At 41.0% G+C, this 27,976-nt stretch overlaps 1 protein-coding gene across 1 annotated transcript; it reads left to right on the top strand.

Moving 5' to 3' along the window:
- The first annotated feature begins 115 nt into the window (after positions 1–115).
- gtpbp2a (GTP binding protein 2a) lies at positions 116–27,976 on the top strand. Its single transcript, XM_056270169.1, has 12 exons — positions 116–457; positions 1,766–1,792; positions 2,680–2,864; positions 5,267–5,375; positions 6,988–7,185; positions 12,643–12,817; positions 19,807–20,026; positions 21,488–21,623; positions 25,120–25,178; positions 25,558–25,729; positions 26,584–26,748; positions 27,771–27,976. The coding sequence occupies exons 1-12, from the start codon at positions 308–310 to the stop codon at positions 27,933–27,935; spliced, it is 1,761 nt and encodes a 586-aa protein (XP_056126144.1). The 5' UTR covers positions 116–307; the 3' UTR covers positions 27,936–27,976.

The raw sequence follows: 27,976 nt of genomic DNA, 5'->3' as shown, positions 1-27,976 counted from the left end.
TGTTCGATTCTATATACTCTATGTGAGAGTTTCAGATAACTCTAACTTTATTCAGTACAGAAGCGAATAAGAAAGTATATTCCCCTCTTCTGCGCATGACGCGCTTCCGCAAACTTAAACCGGAAGTTGAGTTGTTATTGTTGCGAGTGTTGGGGGGTTGAGCCCTACCGGCTCGAGTTTATATACGATCATGTTTCACTCGCTCTCTTGTGTTTCTACCTCTCTGAACCTGAACCTGAACCTGAACCGGCGGATGGCGTAGGACAGAGCCGGGAGTGCATCACTTTATCTCGGGGTTTGAACAGGAATGGACTCGCGGGTGTCGGAGCTGTTCGGGTCCGCGGCGAGTACTGCGGCTCTCAGCAGAAAAACCGCGAAGAATGGCAGCAAAAAGTGCAAAAACCGCTCAGCCCGGTATCAGAAACCCAGCAATAATCCTCCTTATCTTCCTCCAGAGGTGAGCCAACTCACTCTATAACATCTGTCTGTTTAAAGCAAACAGCGGATCTACTTCTGCGTTTATTACACTTTCATTACTCGCAGTAACGTTAAGTAGTTCCTCCAAACACGGTTTTATATTGTTTGTATATAAGTTTTTTGGGACTGGTCATGGTTATTTCTTTGTTTGTTTATTATTTTGTTATAAATACTATACAAAAATACAGTGACTGTTGCAAGCGTTGCGTCATGAAAAGTTGATGACATACACACAGTAACGTAGATAGCACTAAAGTATAATATTACATTATATCATGTCAATACCAACCTATTCGAGGTTATATCACTGTTATTAGGGTTATTACTGTAAAGTGTAATAATAACACAGGTGTACAGCAGAAAGCCACTTGATAAAATTAGTCTGTTTTTACCCTATAAACACTAAACTGAATCATATGAAATGCAAAATACAACAATCCTATAGCGTAAATAAACGAGCATTTTAAGTAAAATATAAAGAAATATAATCATGGTGTGCTTTCCCCCTAAATATTATTTACTTATAAACTATAAACTAAAACTTAAAAAAACTATTATTTACAGTAAAATCCCATGTGACTTAAAATATACTATAATTTAAACAAAAGGAGCAGCATTTTTACATTATTTTCTAAATAGCCCTGTGTTGTAACAAATTAATTTTTAAAGTACATTTATTTTAGTTTGTCAGCTCATAAAAGTGAATTAACATTTCATTTTCACTTTGATTGTTTGTCTGGCAATGAAGGCGAGTTTCTGTAGAAAGAAATAAACAACTATCATTAAAGACGACGGCGTCGCGTCGGGCTGTTGTTATGATGACGCTGTTGATATGATGACGCTGTTGTTATGATGACGCTGTGTTTGTAAATATGAGAAATAAAGGCGGGAAAATATGATTCAGTGTTTCTGTCACACTAGAAGTCGTCATTCAGGTGATTAATGTAGTCATTAGCTGGACTTGTTGAACAGGACTGGTGAAAGGAGTTTGTGATGTGCACTCACTGCACTTTAGTCTATTATGACTTTTGTTTGCAATGACAAAGCTCACTTTTATCGTATCTGACGTGCCATGAAAATGTAATAAGAATTTTTTGTTTGTTTTTGACAATTTTAGATTCATTACACGGCATAAAAGCAGCAAGACGTGAATAGGAAGAGCCTATTCTGAATGAGCCGTTGAGCTTGTTCGCGGCTCTTTTCTCTTCTGAGTCTTTGTGCTTTTGAAAACTGAACTGTGACCTTTGAGCAGCATTTAGCATCACCTCTGTCCTGCCTTTTGTTTCAGGTTGAAGAGGGAAACATTGAGTACAAGGTAAAGTCTCTTCAAGCCAACATCTCTGTATTGTACATCACAGTGCTGTTCAGAATATTTGTTTAATAATGTTATGTATTTCATGCACAGTCAGTGTCTAGCAGGTGTAAACGCTCAGAGTCGCTTCTGTACACGTAAGCGGGCGGCAGTCGATTAGCAGTGCTTTTTATAAACTACAGCTGTTGTTCGTTTAAAGCTGACATATTACGCCCCTTTTCACAAGATGTAATATAAATCTATGGCGTCCCCAGAATGTGTCTGTGAAATTTCAGCTCAAAATTCCCTCCAGATCATTTATTACAGCTTGTACAACGTGCTGTTTTTGTGTGTGTCCCTTTAAATGCAAATGAGCTGCAGCTCCGCCCCCGTTCAGAAGAGGGCGGGGTCTTTACACGAGCTCCGGCAATAACAATAACTTTGAAACGTGCAGTTCTCATGTTTATTCAACGATGTCAAAGCCTTTTGGAAAATATCTGTTTGCGGCGGGCATTGTTGATGATATTGTGCACCAATGTATGGGAAACACTGCAATATAATTTGACAGTTATCAGTTATAGCTTAACCTCTCCATCTTCACCGTAACACACACATCTGAGCGTCACCAGTGAAACAGTGGAAGACCCACTCACACAGTGTTACGACGCGTTCCCAACCTTGTTAAAGCGTCATACACCGCGTATTCATATCATAACACAAATAAAAACCGGTATTCGGTATGAACCGGTATACCGCCCAGCACTATTTTTGGCTTTAATATTCGTATTGTGTGGTAACAGTTTTATAAAAGCAATTAGGTACTCTAGGCTAGTGCTGTATCGTGAATAAGTCAAAGCTAATCTAGCCTCTCGTACCGTAGTGCTAACTTGTGTGTGTGTGTGTGTGATCAGCTGAAGCTGGTGAACCCGACTCAGTACCGCTTCGAGCACTTGGCCACACAGATGAAGTGGAGGCTCCAGGAGGGCCGCGGCGAGGCCGTGTATCAGATCGGCGTGGAGGACAACGGTCTGCTGGTGGGCCTGTCGGAGGAAGACATGAACGCCTCGCTCAAAACACTCCGCAGGATGGCTGAGAAGTGCGAGCGTACACACACACACTGCATCATAATAAAAGTGATTTTGTCTTATGAATATATCAAATGCTAGCTCTGTATTTGAGTGAATCTCAGTCAGGGTTTTTTTCTGTCTGCACCATCTACAGGTGAAACTCGCAAAATTAGAATATCGTGCAAAAGTTCAGTAAATCAACTTAAAAGGTGAAACTAATATATTATATAGACTCATTACATGCAAAGTGAGATATTTCAAGCCTTTATTTGTTATAATTTTGATGATTATGGATTACAGTTTATGAAAACCCCAAATTCTAAATTATAATATTGTGAAAAGGTTTTCATATCTGTAAGCCATAATCATCAAAATTATAACAAATAAACTAATAAAGGCTTGAAATATCTCACTTTGCATGTAATGAGTCTATATAATATATTAGTTTCTCCTTTTAAGTTGAATTACTGAACTTTTGCACGATATTCTAATTTTGCGAGTTTCACCTGTATGATAACATAAGGAAATAAAAGGCATTTTAAAGGGACAGTTCACCCTAAAATGAAAATGGTCATTTACTCACCCTGGTGTTGTCGCCCTTCGTTCTTTTATGGACACAAAAAAAGAGAGTTTTTACATTTCCCGCTTGCGCTCGTCCATATAATGGCAGAGAATAGCGACCAGAAGCTTTACAAAGTCTTGAAAATATGACAGAATGATGTGATGTTACACGTGTCGTAATTCCCACGCGTTCTGGAGGTTTACGATAGAATTTGTTTAAAAAAATTTAATTTAATTTAATGTTTTATTTGACAAAAATTCTAAATATGTGAGACATCAAGACTAAGAAAAACTCAACATGAAATACAATCCACATACTTGAATACTTTTTGGGGATTTCTAGGCGTTGTATTTCAGATTCCGCTTTTATTTTTATTAAATACATTAAATTTCATAAACCCCCAGAACACTTGGGATATACGACACGCGTCACATGGCATCATTCTGCGATACTTTTGCATCTTTTTGAAAAAAGCTTGATTCTGGTCGCTGTTCACTGCCATTATATGGACGATATATATATATAGGCGGGATATGATTTTTAAATTCTCCTTTTGTGGTCAATAAAAGAAAGAAGGGCGACAACACCAGGGTGAGTAAATAATGACTCAATTTTAATTTTAGGGTGAACTGTCCTTTTAAATGTACTTGTTCCCACACAATCTTATGTTTAAATGACAGCGATTCAGATCTATGTCTATTAAACCTTTGACGAGTACAATCACAGTGAACATTCATGCATAGATATGCAACAGCTTCACACAGTATCATCATTTCTGACTTACAATAATTCATATTATCACAGAAGTACCGGGATAAAAGTTTGTTTCAATATTAAAACTGATAAAGCAAAATAAAGCGAATCACCTTTTGAAGGTAACTTGACGCTTGAAATAAAGATTGTATCAGTTACATCGTTACACCAGTAGGTGGCGACGGGTGACTGTTAAAAATCTATCTGTCACTGAATCATTCATTCAAGAGATTCGTTCAAAAACACTGATTCATTCAGTAATGAAACGAGTCTTTATGAGTGAGTCATTGAATCATTCACCCAAACCAAATTTTGTTCAAAATAATTCATTCAAATGAGTTAAACAGACTGGAGCAATTACCATTTTGTCAGAATCTCTAATAAATTACATGTTATTTTGTTTAGTTGTCTGTTCAGAATCAGGATCTCGATTTGAAACGACAAAAAAAAAAAAAAAAATTGTGCTTCTCAATTTATCCAGAACCCTGCAGCTGTAGTGTTGACAAACATGCGAAAGCACATGTAAACTACTTGATTATAATTTTAACTAGCTGTTATTCAATATTACATTTAAAGTTGAAATATTTTAAATGTCTAAAATTACAACTTCATCATTACACGTGTAATTACAAAGTACATGGAAAACAAGCTTCATTAGACATGCCATTAAAGTATATTATTAACAATAGAAGTATGAAATGACAAATTAATGTGCTTAAGTGGGTTATTGCATTTGATATAAATTTAAATTATAATGCATTTTCATTTAATTGCACTTGACATGCAATTAAGAGTCTGAAAACATTACATTCAGTCGGCACTTAAGTGTAATATTACTGTAATGAGCGATCTTTTTAAAAGTATGATAGTGTACCTCTCGCTGAAGTGTTCTTGGCATGTTCTGTGAGGATCCAGACGAGTGTAATGTTGTGTGTTTGTGTTTGTGAGGATCCAGACGAGTGTAATGTTGTGTGTTTGTGTTTGTGAGGATCCAGACGAGTGTAATGTTGTGTGTTGTGTGTTTGTGAGGATCCAGACGAGTGTAATGTTGTGTGTTGTGTTTGTGAGGATCCAGACGAGTGTAATGTTGTGTGTTGTGTGTTGTGGTCTGTTCAGGGTGGGTGCAGACATCACAGTTCTCAGAGAGAGGGAGGTCGATTACGACTCTGACGAGACGCACAGAATAGCCGAGGTCCTGGTCAGGAAAGTGCCCGATGATCAGCAGGTGTGTGTTTATCTGGGTTTGATTGTCTAAAGTGTGTGTAAAAGGAGGAGTTCACTTCAGAATTAAAATGTCCTGATGATTTACTCTCCTCCACGTCATCCAAGATATTCAAGTCTTTCTTTCTTCATTGGAAAAGAAATGAAGGTTTTTGAGGAACACACTCCAGGGTTTCTCCATATAGTGTCTTCAATGGGGTCCAACGGGTCGAAGGTCCAGATGTGAGTTTCAGTGCAGCTTCAAAGTCTCGACACGATCCAGCCGAGGAATAAGAGTCTGATCTAGACAAACCAGCCGACATTTATAACAAAATACACATTTATATACTTTTTAACCACTAATGCTGGTCTTGCTCTAGCTGTGATGCGTCACACATTACGTGATCAGGGTGAAAGGTCAAGCGTGTTCCGGTGCAGAAATGTAGAGTAGGGCGAAAACATCTAATTTTCTCTCATCCAACATCGTTGTTTTACCTTTTATTTCTTTTTGGTAAATGGCGTTTGACTTGGTCTTTGCACGTTGGCTTTGTAAACACTAGATCGGTTCTGCCTCCTACGTCCCGCTTGACCTTTCAACGTGATCACGTAATGTGTGACGCATCACAGCTGGTTAAGAAGTATATAAATGTAATTTTTTTCAGAAAATGACTGATGGTTTGGCTAAATAAGACTCTTATAGACCCCTTTTCAGTTAGTAAGCTGTGATGTTTTTGTTGTGGGCGGAGCGATTCCCCAGGCTGCTTCACTTACGCTAGTTGGCTGGAGAAGATCTTAAAGTGTAAGGTCACTCACTGTCCAGGACCGCGATTGTTATTCTCAAAAGTTAATTTTAACGGACGGAACCGGATGGGCGGACCCGTACACGCTCCCTCAATGATGACGATCTGACAGGATTACCTCGGTCGAGTGGCCTGACTCCTACACCTGATGGAGAACCCGAGCGAGAGTACATCTTTAGATGCCTATAACTGTGATGAATGGTCACGTACACGACTTGTGTGGTACGACCCGAAGTTCTGCCTAGTCAGAGCCAAGGCCAGAAGGCGACCGTGTAAAGAGTGACATTACAGTGCAATTTTAATGATGTGAATATTTTCTAGAAATAAAAATGCCAGACACAGCAAATTAATTTAACTATGTATTTGATTATTCTTTCTTACCAGTCTAGTCACAATCAATCACAACAATGTATACAATCACATGATTAACAATCAAAATAGCTTAGAAAACCTTGTGATAAAACTTCACATTGGAGCCTGTACTCCCTCGATTATTGCACCCAACAACACAACTAATGACATTTAAGCTCCTTATCGTATCGGAATCGGTTCTGGTTTGTATTGGCCACCTCCAGTTTTCTCTGTGTTTTGCCTCCAACTAATGAACATCGGCACAATAAGACTCTTATTCCTCGGCTGGATCGTGTCGAGACTTTGAAGCTGCACTGAAACTCACATCTGGACCTTCGACCCGTTGGACCCCATTGAAGACACTATATGGAGAAACCCTGGAGTGTGTTCCTCAAACACCTTTATTTCTTTTCGACTGAAGAAAGACAGACATAATTATCAGTAAATGTTAATTCTGAGGTGACCTACTCCTGTAATGGTCTCCAGTTCCTGGACCTGCGAGTGGCTGTGCTGGGAAACGTGGACTCGGGAAAGTCCACTCTGCTGGGTGTCCTCACACAGGGAGAGCTGGACAACGGGAGAGGCCGAGCGAGACTAAACCTCTTCAGACACCTTCATGAGATCCAGACCGGCCGAACCTCCAGCATCAGCATCGAGATCTTGGGCTTCGACAGCAAAGGAGTGGTGAGTTTAACAACCTTAAAGGGTTAGTTCACCCAAAAATGAAAATGATGTCATTAATGACTCTCCCTCGTGTCGCTCCAAGCCCGTCAGACCTCCGTTCATCTTCAGAACACAGTTTAAGATATTTTAGATTTAGTCCTAGAGCTTTCTGTCCCTCCATTGAACATGTATGTCCGGTATACTGTCCTTGTCCAGAAAGGAAATAAAGACATCATCAAAGTAGTTCATGTGACATCAGTGGGTTAGTTAGAGTGTGTTGAAGCATCGAAAATACATTTTGGTCCAAAAATAACAAAAACTAGGCCTTTATTCAGCATTGTATTGTGTTCCGGTTCTGTTGTGGATCCGCGTTCAGTGCCGCTGCTGACGTGTGTCTGGTGTAGAGTTGGGTCCGAGTCCACCTTTGTCGAGTCCGAGTCAAGTCCAAGTCCAAGTCCTTAACAATCGAGTCCGAGTCCAAAGAGGGCCGAGTCGGACTTGAGTCCGAGTCCTTAACATCCGAGTCCGAGTCGAGTCCGGCCGAGTCCACAAAGATTTAAACGATTTGAAATTGACCTTTCACAAAGACCCGCCCCCCTTAGTTACTGTTGCTACGTCCGATAAGCCAATCCGCTCTCATTTCACATGTTCTCACACAGTGAAAAATATATTGCGGAGCAAAGAGGACACTGACAATGCGCCAACATACAAGACAGAGCAGCCTACTCTTGGTATGAAATAAAAGTTAAATTATTTTAATAATTTTTTTTTTAAATAATAAGTATGAAATTCAAACAATAAATACTGTTTTGTGGTGCTTTAATGTGTAGGCCTCAGTTCTAAATAGAAACAATGTTTTTATGATCCTTATAAATAAATAAAAATTACATTTTGGAGATTCTGAAAGGTGTATGTAAACAAAAGTGTAAATGTAACAAAAATCATAAAACTATTAGACGCCAAAATGTTGCTATGGTTACTATGTCAATCATCGCAATTTCATGACTCACATGACTAAAATTTTGCGGATTCACTCCCACATTTAAATGCATTTATCACTCTTTATAATTTACTGTGTGAACGTAACCACTGGTCCTCTAGAAGCACGAAAAACAAAACTATTATTTAGATTGTCAATAGCGCTCCCTTTAAGCCGCGTTCTGCACTCTCACTGAAACTCTCCTCATAAACACTGCAGTTGTCCGCACTGCACAGTGAATCTCTTATTTATATCGCGTCTAGACTTTGTTGATTATGAGGGGATTTGCGAAGGGATGAAGCTCGTGCTGATTCTGAACATACATTAAGAGCGAATTCTCCGCATGTTGACTAAAACGCCTCTGATTTGCCACTGTGTTCATGCGCTTAATATACATGTCTGTGATTGGCTACAATGCTCAACGCGGAAACAACACAAGTAGTTTCGTTTCGTTTTTGAATAATATTGTGTCCTCCAGTGCCCGGACTCGGACATTTTTCCGAGTCTAAAATGTCCGAGTCCGTGTCAAGTCCGAGTACAAATTCATCCAAGTGCGTGACAAGTCCGAGTTCATTCAAAATTGGACTCGAGTCTGAGTTCGAGTACCCCAACTCTAGTCTGGTGTGTGTGTGTGTGTGTGTGTGTATTCTGGTTCTGTTGTGGATCCGCGTTCAGTGCCGCCGCACTAACACAGTAACATAATGAGGGTCCCTACATGCAAAACCAAGCATTGAGAACTTTGTAAGTGTACAGACCGTTTAATAAGAAGATATTTTACGAAGACAGTCCACTTCGTGTATACAGACAGGAGCCATCTTTGGAAAACAGTCTCGACTAGTCAAACCACGAACGCCATTCATACAGTTCAGAAGTTCACTGAACTTCATACAGTTCAGCTCACTTAGCACGTCGTTCGTGGTTGACATGACATGAGGGAGAGTCATTAATGACATCATTTTCATTTTTGGGTGAACTAACCCTTTAAAGCCATTTTAAGTCAAAACGGCTTTGGAAAAATGGTCAGCTTGATTGACACTGTGACCACACACAAATCAATTCACATCTGTGTTAGTATGTCAAGTTGTGATGTTGCTTGGCTATTGTAAACAACTCAACTGCTTACTGACAAGGTCTTTCATGCCTGGGCGTAGATTTGTATTTTAGCTGTAGTTCTTGCCTCTTTTATACATGTTTTACACATTTATACCGCCACGCTACACACTTCTGCAGTTATGGATTATCATCAGCACATAACATGACCTTAAAAGATTAGTTTGTAACAATCAGCATATCATTGGGTTGCATGAGTCAAAAATATCATGTGGGGTTAAAAAGATGAGATGAACAACAGTAATAAAGTGTGTTTATACTATTCACATGAAACTTAAAACAACACAATAACACTTTCGTCATACCATAATAAACACTCCTGAAGTGTTGTCTTGTCAGTCCCAATATGAAAGTGTCCAGCGGTGTATATACAATCCACAGATAGTCCAATGAAGTGTGGCTTTCTGGAGAGGAAAGTCCAAGTGTGTGATCAAGTGTGTGACCCTCCTTTGACTGCCATGATGCCTCCTCTATGCTGGTCTACTTCCTGTTTCCTGTCATGTGATCAGTCACATGACAGGCAGACCCAGTATCATTTAAAGACATGAACACATTAAAACAGATAAGAGGAAATAAAAAGGCTAAGACAACATAAAACTCCAGTAAACGTTAACTGTTATAATATATTACGCAGGGTAACCCATGTGTCACAAGTTCACCCAAAGATGAAGACTCTCTCTCCGTTTCTCATGCTCATGTCGTTCCAAACCCATAAGACAAATCAAGATATTTTTAATGAAACCTTGTCCCTCCATTGAATGTCCAGGTAACCAAAACACATGGTAAACACTGAAGTGTCCCGTGTTGGAACATATGTCATTAGTTTTGCATGCTCAAGCTTCCTTGTTTTCCACACGTGATGCGCTCTCTATATGTGAATAAAAGCCTTTATCTGAGTCCACTTTAGACATTCTACTAACTAGAAGTAACTTTGCAACTACATAGCAGTCTTTAGAGTATTAGTACACTACCTTACAGTCTACTACAGTCTACTAATACTCTAATGAGAGTTAGCTGGCTCATAGTTAGTAGAATATCTAAAGTGGGCTGTCGAAATTAAATCTGTTCATCATATAAAGCAATTGTGCTCTTTAAACTGCTCGATTTATATGGATTAATTTTATGATGCCTTTAGAACCTTTTTAGACCTTATAAAGTGCCCCTATTATGCCTTTTCGGATAATACCTTCCACGTAGTGTGTGATAAAGCAGCTTGTGAGTATAAAAGGTCTGAAAAGTGCAGATAAATGTAGTTTTTGTCTCCCAAAAGAAAGAAGTGATTCTGAAGTGAAGCGAGTCGTCAGTAATTCAGTCTCACTTCCTGATGAACCTGTGTAGGTTTGTAACTAATTAGCATAATGCCAGCCTGTGGTGTTGATTGGCTGATCAGCGTCTCTTAGCCCCGCCCTCAATCACTGTAGTGTATCTGAGACTGGGAGAGTTGGGTTCGTGTTGTTCGTGTCGAGAAGACGCTGTTTTCTGCTCACAAAGCAAATCCACTTTGATGAGATTGATACGGTGAAACCCTCGCCATCGTTACTGTTCGTATCACTGTGATCAAGAGCTGAGATTCACATATGATAATGAGCGTTTGTTTTCTGACCAATCACAGCAGAGCAGCTCTCAGAGAGGCGGGGCTTAGAGAGACTGAATCTTTATCGGAGCGTTTCAGACACTGAGAGAAAGAGCTGACGCTGCAGTGGAGATTATGAGTTAAATAAAGTGTTTTTGACCTTAGATGCGTTTAAACCTGTTGTAGGAGACTCTGAAACAACATTAGGAACCGTCATTATAAACATTAACATTATAAACCTTAACCTTAATAGCATAATTGGGGTATTTTAAGTTTTAAGGACTTTCAATGGAGGGACAGAAACCTCTCAAGGTTATTTATAAATATCCTAATTTGTCTTTTGAAGATTAACCAAAGTCGTATGTGTTTGGAACGACATGATCAGGGTTTGAAATTATGCTTTTCACTCACCGGCCAATTTGGCTACTAAATTTTTAAGTTACCGGCCATTCAGAACTTCTTCTAGCCAAAAAAGAAGAAGAAGAAGAAGAAAAGAATCAGATTAACTATGTCACAGTTTATATATATATATACCGGTATATATATATATAATACAATTTGGATTTCATACATTAATTTCTTATTCAAACAAAATCCTGTCATCCAGCATCTCCTCTCTTCCTCTTTCATCCTCATCACCACAAATGTGTTTATCAATTCAGTAAAAAGAACATCAAAAAATGTAGGATGTTGGAAAATAAAGTCTTTTCTGTTCACCAAATGCTCTTTAATCTTCGCTATTGCTTCAACGCAAATGAACAAGCGAGCCGTTATTAGTTGTGTAGTGACGTGTGTGTGTTCAAGTAAGCCAGATATGAGCAGATCTGTGCAGTACGCTGTATTTAATACATCATGAGGACTCAGTGTTTGTGCTAAACCTGTGCAGATTTGTCTTACTCGAACTTCCCCGGCAAAGTGAGTAAACATAATAAGTAACGTGTGATTTGACAGCGTTTCCCGCCAGCTGATCGTTACCCGCAGTTATCGGGTGTGAGTCTCAAACCCTGAACATGAGGCTGAGTAAATGATGACAGGGCTTTAATAATAATAATTCATCACATTTATATAGCGCTTTTCTGGACACTCAAAGCACTTCACATAGAAGGGGGAATCCCCTCAACCACCACCAATGTGCAGCATCCACCTGGATGATGCGACGGCAGCCATATTGCGCCAGAACGCCCACCACACACCAGCTTACTGGTGGAGAGGAGACAGAGTGATGAAGCCAATCAGTGTATATATATATATGGGGATGATTAGGAGGCCATGATGGACAGAGGCCACTGGGCAAATTTGGCCAGGATGCCGGGGTTACACCCCTACTCTTTCGAAAGACATCCTGGGATTTTTTGTGACCACAGAGAGTCAGGACCTCGGTTTAACGTCTCATCCGAAGGACAGTGCTCTTTGACAGTATAGTGTCCCCATTACCATACTGGGGCGTTAGGACCCACACAGACCACAGGGTGAGCACCCCCTGCTGGCCTCACTAACACCTCTTCCAGCAGCAACCTGGTTTTCTCAGAAGGTCTCCCATCCAGGTACTAACCAGGCTCAGACCTGCTTAGCTTTAGTGGGCAACCAGTCTTGGGCTACAGGGTGATATGGCTGCTGGCAAAAACTCGCATCTTTACATGATGCGAGTTACTATGTACTAATGTTATGGTGAATTCTTTCTTTCTTTTTTGATAATGTTGTGCGTCTCATCTTGGCCAGGCCACTTCTGTAAAGAGATTTTAATCCCAGATTATTCATCTGGTTAAATAAAGGGCAAAAAATAAAAGCATGCTGTCCTCTGGTGTGTTTGATCTAGGTGGTGAACTACAGCGAGTCCCGCACGGCAGAGGAGATTTGTGAGAGCGCCTCAAAAATGATCACCTTCATAGATCTGGCCGGCCACCACAAATACCTGAAGACCACGATCTTCGGCTTAACCAGCTACTGTCCAGACTTCGCCATGCTCGTCGTCAGTGCCAACACGGGCATCGGTAAGCTCTCACGCGCGTTTGGGGTTGCGTAACGGCTTATGCAATATTGGCCTGCCGTTTGCTTTATCTTAGATTAGTGCCGGCCCTGATAAATGTCAAATCACGCAGGGCAAGTGACACAAATAAACCTTGTGATGTTTGGACACGTCATTCTTAAATCAGCTGTTCTCCTGGATACTCAATAATGGCGGCATATGATCTTATGTCATGCAGTCTTAAGTGTCGCCCCCATTCCTTCTGTCCTCCACACCCCAGAATACCTCTGGGCCAGGACCGAAGGGGGCTTGAGTTAAAGGGATAGAGAAACCTGAGACGCGTCAGTCTGTCTGTGACTGCAGGACACAGTGTCATTTCACTCTCACCCCCTATAAACCCCCATACAAATAAAATCAAATCTGAGATATATCTCTAACCAAGTTGGGTTCACAAAAAATCAAGGTTCCTGTGAGATTTTGTTCAAGCCACCGTATCTACATTCGTACCTGCCGATAATTAAAAAATTGCAAATTACTGCTGATATATCGGTCGACTCCAACTTAAAGATTTTTAACCTGCTTTGTATTACAATGTCAGTCAGTTAGTATATGCAAATGAACAGTGTTGGGCAAATTACTTTTAAAAAGTAATTAGTTACAGTTACTAGTTACTTCTTCCAAAAAGTAACTAAATTAGTTACTCAGTTACAAATTTTAAAAGTAACTAGTTACTTAAGAAAGTAACTAATGCGTTACTTTCAAGTAAAATTAAATTTTAAATGCTCAAATGTGAGCCCACCTCTACCCTGTCCGACTATGTGTTATGATGGGTCGTTCGCAGTTCATGAGCGTTAGCCGTTCGCGATGATGGGTCGACTCGTTCGCGAATGAGCCGGCTCTTTTAGGTGAACGTCGGGAGCTGGCTCGCATATCTGAAGAGCCGACTCTATTTTTACAAATTTAGCCTATAGAAATTAAATAATTATGTAATAAAAATTTAAATATCATAGTTAAAGTCATTTAAAGAGCCGTTTGTGAGCCAAAAGAGCCGGCTCTTTTCAGTGAGCTGAGTCAAAAGAGCCGAACGCCCATCACTACTATGCGTGCTTTCGAACACCCGCCCAACTCTACCTCTGATTGGCTTACAATGACATTTTACTCCACCTCAGCCAATCGTCAGCATTTATGCGCTTGTCTCGTGCTCTGCCCACTAACCAAGGAAGAACAGTAAAAAAAGTATTTGCCTCTCGCTCAGAGATCTAGTTGGTCTGATGAAAAATAAAACAGCTTCATCAGTTATAGTAACGCGCCGCATTTTTTGGCAGTAACGGTAACGGCGTTATTAAGATGAGAAGAGTCATCAATTAGATTACTCGTTACTGGAAAAAGTAATGCCGTTAGTAACAGTGTTATTCCCATCACTGCAAATGAACAATGTTTAGTCATTAACTGGGCCGATAAATTCAGGTTTATTTGTCAGGAAAAGTCTTCGGCAGAGGGTTATCAACCAAGCCGTTATTGTAAAGGTAGGTTTATCACTGAGAATCGTATCGTACTGTCTACTATTTATACAGCATTATGGTAAAAATGAAACGCTAAGGAAACAGCTTTCTTACGTGACGGCGTTTTGCTTCGGCTGGAACTGAAGGAACGGCAGTTTCTTTCAGTTTTTCCCCTTCGTTTGGCCTAAAACACTGTGTTCATGACAAGCGGCAACCTTCCGGTCTCTCTCGTGAATCAACACGGAAGTGACTTAAACTGCAGTTCCTCCACTGGCCACTAGAGGCCGGCTGCAGAACAGAGTCAATCCCATAGACACGCATGTTAAAATGCCCAACTTTACAGCAGAAAAACACACGTTTACAGCCTGGAGCAAAAAGTGCTTTTGGTCTATATTGCTTATTTTGCCCTTCATGACGACTGTGAGGGGGTGCATTTTTTTTAATAACTCATCCGTTTAAATTATATTAAGCCTTAAAGTTCTGCATAATTAAGGGCGTGGCCACTTGAGTGACAGGTGGATTACCGCTGATGTCACTGCTAGCCGTTTGTCTGCTGTGTGTTAGCGTCACGTCACCTCAGCTAATCCGCCTCGCTGCACATTTTCGGCCTCCAAGATGGCGACGACCGGCTCCGCCCACTTTGGGCTTCAAAAAGGCTCTTCGGAAACACTACGGGTGACGTCACACACACTACACCCATTGTTTTATACAGTCTATGGTTTGTGATCATCCAGTTTGAGATGTTGACTACACACACGGAGGATTCTCAGATTGTCCGTCGTGGCTTTCTCACTGTATCCGCGATTCTTTGCAGCCTTAAACCGCTGCCTTCAACATAGTAACTCACTCACGTTAAACATTTACTCCTTGAATTCTCGCACCCGGGAACAATACCAGTCAACACTATTGTGACGAAAAGTTTGCTAAGAAGTATTTCCTACTAAAGCAAGAATACATATAGTCAAATATAACTAAATTTAAATATAGTCAATATAGCAGACTGGTGGGAGTGGCCTTGGACGCCAACATGCCCAGTGCATTATGGGTGTTGAAGTTTTCCTGTCTATTTGGCAAAAGGGAAGACAACAGCCTTTTCTACTGTATATGCAGCCAGGTTTTATTGAAGTATGCGTTTGAAAAGAGTGAAGGCTTTGTAGTGTTATCCGAATATTGCGTCGTTTGAGCGTTTGGACAACATTGGCTCAACCAATGGCGTGAGGTATATTTGGTAAACAAGGGCAGATGTTCAAGAAAAAGGTTTGAAAATGGACATGGGTTACTTTGGCAATGCTAGAGCACAGAAATCAAACCTTTGAAGATGAATAATCTCAGATATGAGTGTTAAAGTCAGGGAAACAACATATAGTTTACAGCAACATCATGTTCTGACTCTAACGATGGAGAACAGAATCTGTGTCCCGTTCCCGGTTTGCCCACCGCTTGGTTTCTATTTCTGCAGTGTTGATCCATTCACACTGAAATCACATCGGCCCGAAACCCAAACATGCTCCGATTGGCTGTGTTTGTGTCACATCATGGAGCATTTTCCATATGCTAAGCGGTCCCATGTAGTTTTTAAGAGTGATATTGTGCAAATTTCATGCAAATTTGTGCGGTGTCTACAGGAGGTTAGTGCGAGTGGGTCATGCCAGTCTTGCGAGGAGAACTCGACACCAGCGCTGGAGTTATGAACGGGTGTGCGGTGTCTCAGAGACTCCAGAGTCGGACTCTCCCATAAGCAGATCCATGCAAACACACTCAAGACTCGGCCAGTCCTCCAATCATTAACCTCAGATGACGGGTGAACTTTGGACAGATCTGTGTGTGTGTGTGTGTGTGTGTGTGTGTGTGTGTGTGTGTGTGTGTGTGTGTGTGTCTGTCTGTGTGTGTGTGTGTCTGTGTGTGTGTGTGTGAGACAGCTGGACGTGACCTGCACTGTATATCTTCATGCTCTTGTGTGTGTGTGTGTGTCTGTCTGTGTGTGTGTGTGTGTGTGTGTGTGTGTGTGTGTGTGTGTCTGTCTGTGTCTCTGTCTGTGTCTGTGTCTGTGTCTGTGTGTGTGTGTGTGTGTGTGTGTGTGTGTGTGTGTGTGTGTGTGTGTGTGTGTGTGTGTGTGTGTGTGTGTGTGTGTGTGTGTGTGTGTGTGCGTGTGTGTGTGTCTCTGTGTGTGTCTCTGTGTGTGTGTGTCTCTGTGTGTGTGTGTGTGTGTGTGTCTCTGTCTGTGTGTGTGTGTGTGTGTGTGTGTGTGTGTTGGACGTGACCTGCACTGCATATCTTCATGCTCTTGTGTGTGTGTGAATCAGCTGATGTGAGCTTGTCAAAACAAGTGATGCTCAACTAACGCCTTCCAGATGACCTGTGAACGCTGATCACACACACACACACACACACACACACACACACACACACACACACACACACACACACACACACACACACACACACACACACACACACACACACACACACACACACACACACACACACACACACCCTGGGTCACATTCTGATGAGTGTTGCATTGGCCTGAACCATCCAACAGTAGAGCAAAGATAAACACGCAAGGTCCTCGCACACTGAGTCCGATGCGTGTTAGTTAATCCGTTGCGGAAGAATTCGCACATCAATACAAAATGGCAAGTGAGGATGATGTTGTCGCCCTCTCTCTTCTTATAAAGAGGAAAAGAAAGAGGAAATATTGGGTCCATCAGATCCTGATTGCGTAGAGAGGAAGGAGAGTTCGCTGCGGGATTCTCCCGAGAGATGCAAAGTTTACTTCAGCTTCGGCTCAGTTTGATGCTCTGCCAGCGATACTGGAGTCACATTATAAAAACAAGACCAGTCATTTCCACGAACCAATTGATCCTGAACAGTTCTGGATCTGGTGTTCGCTTGTACGGTGGCTCTGAGTTGTCAAAACGCAGAAAATGTAACCCGATACGATTTTTTTTAATGACGGACGAAAGTTTCGGAGGCAGTGTGTAAACGTGATTGAGGTCGTGTTTATTTTTTAACGTGCGAGTGTGCAGGGACCTTTACTTAGTATTTTGGAAAACCAAGAGTCCCGCCCCAAACTTACACCATTGGTTGAGCCGATAATGTCATTCTCAATCAAACATATTGAGATTCTGCTCAGAATTGCACACTTCACCGTTATTTATAGATCTAATCTTTTTCAATGAAGCTACTATCTCAAATATACAAGTGTTTAATTACACTTTAGTGTATAGCTGGGATTATTGGCTGCATGAAATATGATTACATGTACAGGTGAAACTCGAAAAATTTGAATATCGTGCAAAAGTTCAGTAATTCAACTTAAAAGGTGAAACTAATATATTATATAGACTCGTTACATGCAAAGTGAGATATTTCAAGCCTTTATTTGTTATAATTGTGATGATTATGGTTTACAGCTTATGAAAATCCCAAATTCAAAATTAGAATATTGTGAAAAGGTTTTCATATCTGTAAACCATAATCATCACAATTACAACAAATAAAGGCTTGAAATATCTCACTTTGCATGTAATGAGTCTATATAATATATTAGTTTCACCTTTTAAGTTGAATTACTGCACTACTATTGAAACAAATTTTTCGAGTTTCACCTGTAAATGCATTTGAAAAAAAGGTGATAAACTAGTGACCGATTTTAAAATATTAAGTTGCATTTTATTTTCTAATATGTGTTGTGCACTTTCTCAAAGTAGTGAGTAATATAAGGGACGGGTAGATTCAGGGTTATTACCCAGTTATTGTCATTACTATAATAAGTGCATAGCTCATGCTGAACAGGACTCTGAAATGTAGTCACCAAAATATTAATAATAATATTTTTCATACATGTTCCATGTATTTCCCACAAGATGATGATGTGGTATCACTTCAACCTTGACCTGGTCAAACTGAGTCTCGCTCCGGAACATCTATTTATGAATCATAATATACGCCAGCCTTGACCTCCGTGTTTGTTTACATGTTGCTGCTGTTTTTGCAAGCATACACGCACACACACACACACACACACACACACACACACACACACACACGCACACACACACGCACACACACACACACGCTGTATACATGAAGCTGACTTGACAGACGAGACACTGCTCCTGCTGCACTAACTAATGCTGATTCTTGCTTTGTGAGAATTAGTTAATGGCCACAGAGTATCTTTTCAAGGCAAGTCACCTTTATGTGCTTTACACTATACGGATTGTTTCAAAGCAGCTTCACAGTAATAAACAAGGAAAATAACTATTAATTAATCACTCAAACTTCATCAAATTCTGCTGTAAAGCAGCTCTAGAAAGACAACAGTGTCATTATTCAGCTCAATTTAGTTTTTATGAGAAAACAGCGTCTTCTCGACACGAACCCAACTCTCCCAGTCTCAGATACACTACAGTGATTGAGGGCGGAGCTAAGAGACGCTGATCAGCCAATCAACACCACAGGCTGGCATTATGCAAATTAGTCACAAACGTACACAGGTTCATCAGGAAGTGAGACTGAATTACTGACGACTCGCTTCAGTTCAGAATCACTTCTTTCTTTTAGGAGACAAAAACTCACAATATATACTCACAAACAGCTTTATCACACACTACATAAAAGAGAATCCTCGAAAAGGCATAATGAGGGAATTTAAAGTACGTAAACTTGTAGTCAATAATTGTATCCCTTAAAACTCATCTTTGATCACCAAAATGACAAATTAAAAAAAATATATATCTTGAATGTAACTCGACACCCTCGCCTCATTTAGTATGCGCGGTTCTATGAATATGCAAATGAGCCCCGCCTCCACTCACTCCCTCAGCTCAGAGATCCACTGGTTGACGATCACACGTTGATCTGATTGGTTACAAGGTCGTTTGTGACGTCAGAAACACCAGTGATTTCAAACCGTGTTTTTGAGACTGTCTTTGGTTCACTGCAGTTTTAAGGAGGAAATACTCAGCAATGCTGTCGACTTATGAACTTACACAAAGGGGTCACTTTTCACTTTTATATGGTGTTTGCATCGTGTCTTCGCAGTGTGTGGACACAACCACCATACAATGAAAAAAATCCATTCCTTTTTTTTAATCCTCAAAAAGCCGAAACACACTCAATAATCAAGCGTTTGGATTTTCTGAGCAATATGATGTCATGGGGTGATCAGTTGCTCATTATCATTTAAAGAGACATGCACCGAAACGGCTCGCTGTGGACAGAGCTGTTCTTGAGGAGGTGAAAGGCTGTTGTTTTACACAACCATTGAGGAATTTTAACCAAAGTATATCACACACTTTACATGAAGACCCTAAAGAATCACACCAACTTGTGTAAAACGGGCATCCGATGACCCCTTAAAGCATATTAAAAACACCACATCGACATATAAACAACATTAAAAGCTTGATTTTCACCACTGGGGCACTTTAAGTTCCTTGTTTTCCGAAGCTTTTGTGTCATCCACGCCTCTGATGTGTGGCGTTCCCTCTCGTTCTTCTCCTAGCGGGTACGACGCGTGAGCACTTGGGTCTGGCCATGGCGCTGAAGGTGCCGATCTTCATCGTGGTGAGTAAAGTGGACCTGTGTGCCAAGGGCACCGTGGAGCGAACGGTCCGGCAGCTGGAGCGGATCCTCAAGCAGCCCGGCTGCAACAAGGTGCCCATGCTAGTGTCCTCGGCCGACGACGCCGTCACTGCCGCGCAGGAGTTCGCTCAGTCCCCGAGGTACTCATAAACACAGTTACACCACAGCAAAGCTTGACTATAGAGGCTTCCGCTCCGGGAGTTATGGGTACGAGCCTCCAGGGTGTTTCCCCGAGAACTAATGGATCCCTTAGGAACTTTTCCTGGTTGCGTTCGCGCCGCGAGGAGTAACTCTGAAGTGACGGGAGACTCGCTTGACTTTCATTGTGACGGGCTGAGAACGACAGAGCTCACATTCTCCGTGTTCATTAGTTCACGATCTGTCTAATACGTTATCAGATAGAACTGTTATACATAAAGTAGACAGTAATGAACAGTTATTAGCGTATGCAGTGTGGTGATGTCCAGTGATGCTGAGCAGAAACACATAATCATGTTTCTCTTGGTCTCCTCAGTTGCATTGGGTTTTCTCCTCAGCGTTAAGGTTTAGAGCTTCATCTATCACTGTTTTACATGTTCATAGAGTTAGTTTCTGGAGTAAATATATAGGCTATAATATGCGTGTTACACAGCCTTTTAATAAATGCTCAGTCCCCGAGGTCCATATAAACCCACAGTAACAGCACAGCACAGCTTGACTATAGAGGCTTTCGCTCTGGAGGAACCTTTACATTTTCTGATTGGTGTTTTCGATGTCAACTCCCTTAATCATTTGTGTTGCGGTCTTTCTTGTTTTTTGGATATTTAGTTGTAGAGCACAATGGCCAACTACTGTTGCTTTTAGTGCGCTATTTAAATAAAAGTTGATTGATTGAACCTTTTGAGTTCCAGGATTTTGGCGTGTTCGCACCGCAGGAACGAGGAACGATTTTAGTTCTAGGAACTCTTTCGGAGGAACTAATTTACTCATACTTCAGAGTCGGGTCTAAACCGGCACTATAGGAACTACAGTGACGTTAGTGTTCGCTGATTGGCCGAAACACCAGCACCCGCCATTTTGAAAAGGCTGTGTAAACACACAGATTATAGCCTATATATTTACTCCAGAAACTAACTCTACGAACATGTAAAACAGTGATAGATGAAGCTCTAAACCTTTACGCTGAGGAGAAAACCCAACGCAACTGAGGAGACCAAGAGAAACATGATTATGTGTTTCTGCTCAGCGTCACTGGACATCACCACACGCCATACGCTAATAACTGTTCATTACGGTCTACTTTATGTATAACAGTTCTATCTGATAACGTATTAGACAGATCGTAAACTAATGAACACGGAGAATGCGAGCTCTGCTGTTCTCAGCGCCGTCACAATAAACGAGTCTCCCGTCACTTCAGAGTTACTCCTCGCGGCGCGAACGCAACCAGGAAAACGTTCCTAAGGGATCCATTAGTTCTCGGGGAAACACCCTGGAGGCTCGTACCCATAACTCCCCGGAGCGAAAGCCTCTATAGAGAATGACAAACCTAGCTTTACAATCACAAAGATGAAAGAAGAAGATGTCTGTAAACGGCCTGATCAGAGCCTGTTGTGTTCCAGCATCACCCCCATCTTCACCCTGTCCAGCGTGTCGGGCGAGAGTCTCGATGTGCTGAAGGTCTTCTTCAATATCCTCCCTCCCCTCAGCAACAGCAAGGAGCAGGAGGAGCTCATGCAGCAGCTCACCGAGTTCCAGGTACAGCTCCGATGTCCTCGCTCACGCTGGGGTTATCCGGGAAACCGGCATCACTGCACACCTGTGAGACTGAAGCCCCTTTCACACAGCGCTTTGAACCCGGCAAATTGCCTTCTGTGTGAACGCAAACACGACCCGGGATCGATGCCGGGTTGAGGATCTAGTAACATTGCCGTGTTCAGACCCGGAACGCACGCTGTGTGAACAAAAGCCAGAACCAATGCCGTATAAGGGGTGTGTCGTAGTGAGGATTCACGAGCCTTTGCAATGACGTAGTTATCGTGCGGCTCAGTTCCTCTAGAAGAAAGTTTGTGTTCGTCATCGATAGAAGAAAGAACGAAAAAATGTCTGCAAACTGGACTGAAGTAGAGACCCGTCACATCCAACGCCACGCGTCTTTCCGGAACATACACGGGTTGTGTGTGAACTAGAGGTGGGAGAAAAAATCGATACAGCATAGTATCGCGATATTTTCTGTGGCAATACTGTATCGATACACGGGCGCCAAGTATCGATCTTTTATTATTTAAATTAGCTACACATGAGAATTTAACTTTGGTAGTAGAGTGCGTGTCTGCGTGAGTGTTCAGCGGTGCCGCGTCTTCTATCTCTTCTCTCAAAATGTGTTGTGCAAGGCAAGCATCAAGCGCTGCGGCGATAACACACACTCGCGTTTAGGAGTCGGGACATGACGGAATATTCACTTGCACAATCGGGCCAGCAGTGCATCGTGACTGAAGTCTTTTTAAGTCTTACCAGTTTAAACATTCAAGCGATTTTAAACTAATCAGTGCTCGCGCGCTCTCTGAGATTATTTTCTATGCGCACATTCATAGAAAATCCGCCTCAAAAACAGCAGGCCAGTAACTATTTTTAATAATATATTGTCAATTTCGGTCTTTGTGAGTAGGCTATACTCTAAACATAGTCGGTTTTGTCTTTAATAGGCCTAAGCATAAAACGCATGCCAGTATAATGAACACAGGATCCGTGCACTAGCTCTTAAAGTGACGGCAGCCATATGCGTCTGTCATTAATTTTGTTGTAAAAAAAAAAAAAAAAAGATAGCTTTAAGTTAAAGGAATCAGGATTAATAGCCTATGTGTTTAGGCTAATTTATTCAGGACTAAAATACCACCCAGTGTTATTTTCCATTTGATTACTTTATTCAGTTTCTGTATATGATGAATACTAGTGTTATACCTATTCAAAAACTTTTCTCTTTATTTGTCTTCATTCTATTGTATTTATTTGTGCTACTTTTTTCAATTTAATTAAACAATTTAAAATCAAGCTTCCTTGTGATGTGTAAATTCTTAACAATATTACCCCCATTGTAAAAATTGCAATGAGCGCAAACATTTCGGCGATATAAATGTAATAATTTTGTTTGGAAAAAATGCACAAATTGAAGTTGAATAAAGGTAATAAATTGCAATATATTGCAGAATATCGCAATATGTTTAAAATCGCAATAATATCGTATCGTGACCTAAGTATCGGGATAATATCGTATCGTGACCTAAGTATCGGGATAATATCGTATCGTGACCTAAGTATCGGGATAATATCGTATCGTGACCTAAGTATCGGGATAATATCGTATCGTGACCTAAGTATCGGGATAATATCGTATCGTGACCTAAGTATCGGGATAATATCGTATCGTGACCTAAGTATCGGGATAATATCGTATCGTGACCTAAGTATCGGGATAATATCGTATCGTGACCTAAGTATCGGGATAATATCGTATCGTGACCTAAGTATCGGGATAATATCGTATCGTGACCTAAGTATCGGGATAATATCGTATCGTGACCTAAGTATCGGGATAATATCGTATCGTGACCTAAGTATCGGGATAATATCGTATCGTGACCTAAGTATCGGGATAATATCGTATCGTGACCTAAGTATCGGGATAATATTGTATCGTGACCTAAGTATCGGGATTATATCGTATCGTGACCTAAGTATCGGGATAATATCGTATCGTGACCTAAGTATCGGGATAATATCGTATCGTGACCTAAGTATCGGGATAATATCGTATCGTGACCTAAGTATCGGGATAATATCGTATCGTGACCTAAGTATCGGGATAATATCGTATCGTGACCTAAGTATCGGGATAATATCGTATCGTGACCTAAGTATCGGGATAATATCGTATCGTGACCTAAGTATCGGGATAATATCGTATCGTGACCTAAGTATCGGGATAATATCGTATCGTGACCTAAGAATCGGGATAATATCGTATCGTGACCTAAGTATCGGGATAATATCGTATCGTGACCTAAGTATCGGGATAATATCGTATCGTGACCTAAGTATCGGGATTATATCGTATCGTGACCTAAGTATCGGGATAATATCGTATCGTGGTGCCTCTGGTGATTCCCACCCCTAGTGTGAACGCGCTGTCTGATTCCGGCAAACCACTGGCAGTGTGAATGAAGCAAAATCAAACGAACCCGGGTCAAATCCCGGGTCACTTTATCCGTGTATTTTCCGGAATCTCTGTGTGAAAGGGGCTTGACTGACTTCTGCTGAGCACAAGGACATATTCATCACAATGCTTATTTCTAGTGATTTGGAGACGGAGCTTTATTACCAAAACATTAAAAACCAATATGAACGTTTTTATTTAGCCGAAAAAGGGCAAAAACAGTTAATCAGATTTAATGATTTAACACTCAAATACAAACTTGTGTTAAATTAAAAAATGTAAATTGCGCACAAGCATTTTATATCAACTTTTTGAATTATATAATTGTTTCTACTCCAATTTTTGGAAATATACACATTTAAGTGGTGACTAATAATAACAACTTATTTTCAAGGCATTTATTCGTTTATTTTAATTTATTCAGTCACACATTAAAAAACAGGTTAAGTAAAATAAATATATGCACTATATTCCATATTCAGTAAATCTGAACGCTCCTCTCTAGAGTTATTTTTCGAACTAAATATCGAGTTCATGGACTCTGAATGGTTTTTCTGAGGTGAATGTGACAGGATTGTTCTCCAGCTGTTTTACTGACGGCTGAAACACTGATGGATGGGTTACATGAGATTGATTTCAGTAAATTGTTCTGTATGTTTCAACACTCCTGCTGATGTTCACTGATGTGTATTTGCTGCTGTAACTAGTAGTAAAGAGGAAGAGATGTTCTATCAAAATGGACAGAATTTAAAAGCTCAGACTTTGTTTCATATCAAAGTAACAAAGCTTATAGCTATTATCAGATGGCATGCGCTATAAATACTGATGAAGATCAATTAAAAGTCCACACAGCTGTTGTAGGTTGTCCATGTTGTGCCACGAAACGTGCCATTGGAGGAGCACTATTTCAGTCAATGACTTTTTTTCCCTCCAAAACTGAAATTTCATTGTATTCTCTGAGTATATAGAGATATTTAACCCGACAGACAGACGGATGGATAGTGCACCTCTTTGATGAATGTGTGTGTGTGTGTGCTGTAGATTGATGAGATCTATACCGTGCCAGATGTGGGGACAGTGGTTGGCGGGACTCTTTACAGGTACGTCCTCTTCTCTCCTCTATTGACGGTGGTGTCCAAACACACGCCGTTCGTGTCTAATCACCAGTGTTGGGGAAAGTTATGTTGAAAAGTAATGCATTACAATATTGTGTCACTCCCTTTAAAAGTAACTAATTGCGTTACTTAGTTACCTTTTTAGAAAAGTAATGCATTACGTTACTTTTTCGCGTTACTTGGGCTTGTTTTTTTAATAACAAAAAGGTTATATTTTGGGGCAAATGTAAAGACCCTTTCACACTGTAAGAGGAATAATTAGCCTCAGGCTGAAGCTAATGCTAATGAGATTGTGTGTGTGTGTGTGTGTGTGTGTGTGTGTGTGTGTGTGTGTGTGTGTGTGTGTGTGTGTGTGTGTGTGCAGCGGGATCTGCCGCGAGGGGGAGCAGCTGGTGGTCGGACCCACGGATGACGGGGAGTTTCGGGAGCTGACGGTCCTCAGTATCCAGAGGAATCGCTCCGGCTGTCGGGTCCTCAGAGCGGGACAGGCCGCTACTCTGGCAATCGGAGACTTCGACCGCTCGTTCTTACGCAAGGTGAGCATTTCTATTGGTGGATGCAGAAGATACTGAATCTGAGCTGTTACACTAGGGGAGGATCGCACCAGTAACATTAAAGGAGTCGTTCACTTCAGAATAACAATTTCCTGATGATTTACTCTCCTCCACGTCATCCAAGATGTTCATGACTTTCTTTCTTCAGTGGAACAGAAATGAAGGTTTTTGAGGAAAACATTCCAGGATGTTTCTCCATATAGTGACTTCAATGGGGTCCAACGGGTCGAAGGTCCAGATGTGAGTTTCAGTGCAGCTTCAAAGTCTCGACACGATCCAGCCGAGGAATAAGAGTCTGATCTAGACAAACCAGCGGACATTTATAACAAAATAAACATTTATATACTTTTAACCACTAATGCTGGTCTTGCTCTAGCTGTGATGCGACACACATTACGTGATCAGGTTGAAAGGTCAAGCGGGACGTAGGAGGAAGAACAGACACAGTGTTTACAAAAAGGACGTGCAAAGACTGAGTCAAACGCCATTTACCATAAAAAAAAAAAAATTAAAGGTAAAACAACGATATCGGACGATTTTGAAGTTGGAGGAGAAAATGAGAGGGAGTTTTTCGCTCTACTCTTCATTTCTGAACCGGAACACGCTTGACCTGATTACGTAATCCGTGGGGGAGTTGGTTGGATGGTTGTGGTTTGCTATTGGAGGATCTCATGTGAGTGACAGTTTGCCCCGCCCACATCATCAGAGAAGAGAAATTAAAACAAATTTTGAAGTTTGGTGCAACAGAATTATTTGATAAACCTTGATTTAATCTAGATTTAAACATAGGATGATATTTGATATTTGTTTTGGTGTGTTTGTTTGTCCTCTGGCAGGGATTGGTGATGGTGAGTCCCGAGATGAACCCCGATATCTGCTGGCGCTTTGAGGCAGAGATCGTCTTGCTCTTCCATGCCAAAACTTTCCACAAGGGCTTCCAGGTGACCGTTCATGTGGGCAACGTTAGACAGACGGCCACAGTTGAGGCTCTGCAAGGAAAGGTGAGTAGTTTTGATCCGTCTGTCTGACAGATAGTTAGATAAACTTAAAGCTCATCTTTGATCACCAAAATTACATTTGAAAAAAATGTCTTCATGCCTTAAAATATCTTGAATGTAACTCGACACCCTCGCCTCATTTAGTATACGCGGTTTTATGAATATGCAAATGAGCCCCGCCTCCACTCACTCACTCAGCTCAGAGATCCACTGGTTGACGATCACACGTTGATCTGATTGGTTACAAGGTCGTTTGTGACGTCAGAAACACCAGCGATTTCAAACCGTGTTTTTGAGACTGTCTTTGGTTCACTGCAGTTTTAAGGAGGAAATACTCAGCAATGCTGTCGACTTATGAATTTACACATGGTGTGTCTTAAAGCGTATTAAAAACACCACATACACACATAAACAACATTAAAAGCTGGATTTAACTATATCTGTTAGTCTGGCTGTCTATATCAGACTAGATGTTTGTGTATTTTGTCTCTTTCTGTATATATCTAACTATATAGCGAGATCATCCGATTGTCTATCTTGCTAAACAGAAAGATGCATGCACATTAAGAAAATTATATTTTGTATAAGAACACTTGTTTCAAAAGTTAATGCACTTTAAAAAGTGAATGTCGTTTAATTTCTCTAAAAGATGCGATGCTTTATGTGGTTTATATTTGCTTGTGTCGCCCTCTTGTGGACACAGGAGACAACACAGCACTTTTTGCCTTTAGAATTCAAATATAATGCGACTTTTGCTAATATTTAAGAAAGCTTTTCAGCCATTTTGACAGCCCTCATAACAACCCTATTTCCAGGCAAAGTAACTATATTGTTATTGTGAAATAGAATGACGTATCTCGATTATAAGGTTTTGTTCGCATCACTCACTCGTCTGTGGATCAATAAAAGGTTCAATAAGTAATCAATCAACTTTTATTTATATAGCACAATAAAACCAACAGTAGTTGTCCAGGATGAATCTCTAGAGAACGGGAAAGCAAGACTGACGTTGTGCTGTGCTTCAGGACGAGCTGCGCACCGGAGAGAAGGCTGTGGTCGGCTTCAGGTTCATCAAACACCCGGAGTATCTGAAGCTGGGAGCCAAGCTGCTCTTCCGAGAGGGCGTGACCAAAGGCATCGGTCAGGTGACCAAACTGCAGCCCGCCTGCCAGTACCAGCAGCAGGCCTGAGCGGGCCACGCTCCTCCTGCTCACACCAGTCCGTTTCACAC

The sequence above is a fragment of the Rhinichthys klamathensis genome, unplaced genomic scaffold, assembly GCF_029890125.1.
Source record: "Rhinichthys klamathensis goyatoka isolate OS25496 unplaced genomic scaffold, OSU_Roscu_1.1 h1tg000298l_1, whole genome shotgun sequence".
NCBI lineage: Eukaryota > Metazoa > Chordata > Actinopteri > Cypriniformes > Leuciscidae > Rhinichthys > Rhinichthys klamathensis.
The sequence above is the reverse complement of the archived record's forward strand: the minus strand, read 5'-3'. Positions and strand labels throughout refer to the sequence as shown.

Excerpts from the sequence above, each read along its gene's own strand:
- gtpbp2a (XM_056270169.1), top strand. The coding sequence starts at position 308 with ATGGACTCGCGGGTGTCGGAGCTGTTCGGGTCCGCGGCGAGTACTGCG. Across the intron at positions 7,186-12,642 it reads GCTTCGACAGCAAAGGAGTG|GTGGTGAACTACAGCGAGTC; the intron begins GTGAGTTTAACA and ends TGTTTGATCTAG. Across the intron at positions 25,179-25,557 it reads GTTGGCGGGACTCTTTACAG|CGGGATCTGCCGCGAGGGGG; the intron begins GTACGTCCTCTT and ends GTGTGTGTGCAG.